The sequence below is a fragment of the Trachymyrmex septentrionalis genome, unplaced genomic scaffold, assembly GCF_001594115.1.
Source record: "Trachymyrmex septentrionalis isolate Tsep2-gDNA-1 unplaced genomic scaffold, Tsep1.0 scaffold8, whole genome shotgun sequence".
Lineage (NCBI taxonomy): Eukaryota > Metazoa > Arthropoda > Insecta > Hymenoptera > Formicidae > Trachymyrmex > Trachymyrmex septentrionalis.
Genome location: NW_017305987.1, coordinates 3,750,767 through 3,755,651, shown reverse-complemented (window position 1 = coordinate 3,755,651; position 4,885 = coordinate 3,750,767). Strand labels below are relative to the sequence as shown.

General features: G+C 25.9%; 1 protein-coding gene across 1 annotated transcript; it reads left to right on the top strand.

The window, feature by feature from the left end:
- LOC108754403 (RCC1 and BTB domain-containing protein 1-like) lies at nucleotides 1-4,885 on the top strand. The gene is made up of 10 exons (XM_018496652.1): nucleotides 1-32; nucleotides 1,096-1,210; nucleotides 1,888-2,052; nucleotides 2,169-2,385; nucleotides 2,507-2,640; nucleotides 2,725-2,981; nucleotides 3,224-3,364; nucleotides 3,454-3,554; nucleotides 3,794-3,924; nucleotides 4,820-4,885. The coding sequence occupies exons 1-10, from the start codon at nucleotides 1-3 to the stop codon at nucleotides 4,883-4,885; spliced, it is 1,359 nt and encodes a 452-aa protein (XP_018352154.1).

Below are 4,885 nucleotides of genomic sequence, written 5' to 3'. Positions count from 1 at the left end.
ATGTCTAACCATTTGTATAAACACGAATATTGGTAAGTTTAGAATTCTTTTTTTCTTTTTGTTGTAATTTTTGAAGAAATATATCATACATTGCTACTGAGTAACTGTAGAATAATGATGCATATACATTATAGTTCTAAATTTATATACAGGGTGTCCGATGAATTTTGACAAAACGCTCATATGTAAGATAAATTGTCGAAAAGTTCATTAACTTTTTGAAATTTTTGTAAAAATAGTTAACACAAGATATTAATTATTAAAAATTACTTAATATTGGTTTTCAATAATTTTGTATTCAAATACTATCAACGTTACAGAAAAATAGCAGGAGACAAATGTTTATTTTCTTCTCTGAGAATTTTATCGGAACTTTTTAATACCGTATTTTCGTATGTCGATAAAAATAGCTGCCAATATACATATGTATAAAAAAATGCGGTACAGAAAAGTTGATACAAATTTTGAAAAAATTCTTAAAGAATTCTATAAGAAAAAAATAAACAATTTTTGGCTCTTGCTATTTTTCCATAAGTTCATAATATTTTAATAGAAAATTATTGATGAGAAATATTCGGCAATTTTTAATAATTAATAATTTGTTAATTGCGAAAATTGTAAAATGATACAAGATGATTCGATTCCGTTTACTCCGTTCTATTTACACACGAGCGCTTTGTCAAATCTTATCGGACCTGTATATATATATATATATGTCTACGAAACATTAGGAGATATAATGATAAATAATAAAATTATTATTAAGATTAATATTATATTATAATTTCATTAAAATTTGAAACAATCATACAAATAATTTCACAAAATTGTCAATCGTTTGCATGATGAGATCTGTAAAATGATAGATTTTCAGTAATACTTTGTCTGTGAGATTCCAAATTTCGAACAAAGAAAATTTTGAATAAACGAATTTTGACCAAGAATAAAAAGTTATAATTTTTCAAGTGATGATATTAAATAGATTTGTCGACTTTTCAGATAAATAAGAGATATTCCGATAATATTAATTTGTTGCTTTCCGTACAAAACAATCATGAATAGTTTTATTATTTTTGTTATTAATTATTTTTCTAGGCATGATAAATTTCCGCTATTCAGGAAAAGGGTAAAGCTTTTTATTAACACCTACGGTTTCAATCCTGAAGTGCAAAATCTTAGCTGTTCGTTTTTGGTTACTCAGAGTGGAGAGGTATATTAAAAATTTATTACAAACAAATATATGACATTTGTATGAATTTTAACAATATAAATGGTTATTCAATACATTTTAAATGTTTTCTTATGTGTTTAGAAGTCGACCTAAACAGAGAATATAAAAAGATTATATTTTTATCTCATAATATATAGAATATAAAGAAATGAAAATACAAAATCCTTTAAAAAATAAGATAAATTCCGTTTTTATAAAAATTGAAATAAATATTGTTGATATCAAAAACACCTTTATTCTCTATAGTTACAATGATTAGTATATAAGAAAAATGAATTAACGTACATAATACAACATTTATATTTTTACAATGTTGTCATGTTGTAATATTTTTAAATTTTGTAATATATCATAATAAACAATATTTAAATCACAAATAAATAACATTCAAATCTTGTACATTTATATGTTTTATCAATAAGTTCAGTAAATTGATAGAATTGAAAGAAATTTTGTGTAAATTTTGTTCAATAAATTGTATAATATGTAGCAGTGCAGATAATTGAATACATTATTAATCTTTAGCTTGCTTTTATGCTGCATTACTTTATTCTCCGATATTTTATAATTTTGCAACTAAATTAAGTATATTAAGTTGTATATCTATAATACAACGCGCGCGAAAAATATGTGATAACACTATCTTTATGTAAAAGAAATATCTTTGGACCTGCCAAATCTTGAGAGAAGATACATTTCTACCAAATCGACGTATTACTAAGATAAGTCAATGGCCTGATGAGATTAATTGGACTAATACATGCATTGTACAATCCTCAGTTAACAATAAAGATATTTTCATTTTTACTGATAACGGAAAGGTAAAGTTGCGAATACATATATATATATATATATAAAATATCATACAAGTTTAACAATAATAATAATTTATATTCATGAATCGGTTATAAATATAACATGATTATTTAATTTTTAGTTATATCACTTCCACTTAATATGCCATCAGTGCCATATTGACCTCAGCATGAGAAAAATTGATACTGAAGTAAGATTCGAAGAGTTAAAAGTTATTGCTTGCGGCAGCTCTTCTTTTATATTTATTACTAATGACGACGAAGTATACGAGTGTACTAATAGCAATCATTATGGAAGGTTGGCACAATCATCTAACATACTTTCAAAAAAATTAATAGGTAATTTATTTCTCTTCTTAACTTATTTATAAAAAATAAAGATGCATAGATGGATCGTGGATTTATGAATATAATATTATAATTAAAATAATCATATTTGTCTAATTTTGTGAAACTTCAGTTAAAATAGCTGCAGGATTTGTTCATACCCTTGCACTCACTGATAAAGGAAAGGTTTATGGCTGGGGTACAAACACGCATGGACAACTGAATTTTAATGAAAACGAAGTAAGACAGTTAATCTCCCCCTGCAAAGTTGAGTTTTTTGTTAATTTATAATTTAATTGATGATGAAAACTAAAAAATGTATAATAAAGAAAAAAATCTTGTGATTAACAGATACTTATACCTAATGTGAGAAAAGTATCAGATATCGCCGCCATGAAATTTATAAGCGCTTTCAAATCTAGTTACGATGGACTTGTCTACATACAGGGTTGTTTACATGGAAAAAGAATTAGGCATTTGGCTGTCTGTGAATATACAAATATATTTGACAGATACAACTCATCGTTTCATTCGCTAAAAGAGGATCGTACATATACAGAGGAAGAGAAAATTTTATTGGATGATTTAAGAGAAGCGTTCGATGATTGTGTAAGTCTCATTTTCTGTTCTACTTATGCTTCTACTATAATGGATTTCCAATTGATTGGATACACGCTAAAAATCATCATCAAGAACATCGTTTGTTGAAGATGTACTAACATCGCATGTCAGCATTATTTACTTCAATTCTCCTTTTTATACTCTATAAATTTTTAACATATTTTTTATGAATCTAATAATCTTTCTCTTTTTATAAATTGTTACCTGTATTTATTTTTAACAATTCTTATTTTTTATCTTTGAAGTGCACGAGCGATCTTACAATACAAGTCAAGGGGCAATCAATTTACGTTCATAAAAGCATTCTGAAAATGCGTTCTTTATATTTTAAAAACATGTTCGAGTTTAATGAATCGGAAAACAGAAAAAGGTATCATTTATGAAAAGACTATAAAGAATTTTTATTAAAAATTTTTTAGATTTGATTTGTGTTATATTTTAACATCTTTTTTGGAACAGGATTATCAAATATGATGATCACTCATATCAAGCGTATAAAGATTTTTTTCAATTTTTATATACAGGCTGTGTCTTCTTTGAAAATATAAACAATATGATAGGTGAGTGTTACTTAAATACACATCGATACTTTCTTTAATCTTTCGTAGTCATATTGAGTTTAAAATGACTCTAGAATGCATTTGACCAATTTTTTTTACTTTATAAAATAAAGACTGAATATGGCAGTCAGTTAAATATACTTGGAAGTTTTGATTCTAGTATGATCATTGCTGAATTTTTAAGAAGTGTGACCCCGAAGGGTTAATTCGTAACTAAAATGAATTTTTCGTTATATTAGAGCTCTTGATATTAGCTGATAAATACTGCGAGTCAAATCTTGAAAAAAAATGTATTAAGCAATTAAAAATCAATATGGATTCATCAACCGTATCCTACATTAAGCAAATGGCGGAGATGTATAACAAAATGGTAACTGTATATTATATCTTTTTTCTATTATTTCTTTTTCAAGATAAAATATTATAATTTATGATGAGACTGATATATTGCCATTGAATTTTAATTCTTTATGTTTCTTCTATACCTTTTTTATTCCTGTTTTATTACACAATAGAATATATCTTTTTATTGAAATTCCTTAAGAAAATGTAATCATATTGTGTATAAAGTGACAAGATCACTAATAGAACCCCCACTTATGCCAACTGTTCTACTGTATTCAAGCAGATTCATGGGTACATCCAGTGGGAAGGCTCGAGAGTTTAAACTCCTCCGAAAATTTTTATTCATTTTTTATTTTTAATTACGTATAATTAAAATTTTATTTCTTATTCTGAGTAAATTTTTTGTTGTCACAAAAAATAATTTTTTCTCATCTTTACAATCATGTAAGTAATTTGTGAAACTTCCGATAAGTTTTGACAATATCTGATAAAGAAAATTTTCGCGAAACTTATTTTGAACAATAAACAGAATATGCGCTAAAATATTAATGAATATTCCATTCATAACTATATACATTTTGTTTTTAAGAACTGTATCTTGCTTATATTTTCTTTAGGAACAATATTGTGTGTGTGTGTGTGTGTGTGTGTGTGTGTGTGTGTGTGTAATTTCCAAAATCAAATATTTTTTGTATTCAATTCGGAAATAAGGAGGAGACATTCTAAATCCTATTAAAAAGCAATTATTAACGCAAAACAAGGCTGTTTATGAGATAACAGATTTAAATCATTTAAATCAATTAGACCTCTCTCGAAAGAAATCCTGGATACGCTCGTGATCATTTTTAATACTGAAATTCATTAATTGTAAAAAATATATCTCTGTATACTTATTTATTTATATGTCATATAATTTTCAGGAATTGGAGGAATACTGTCTTATCTATCAAGTAAGAAACGCATACGATCCTATGCAGATATTCTAA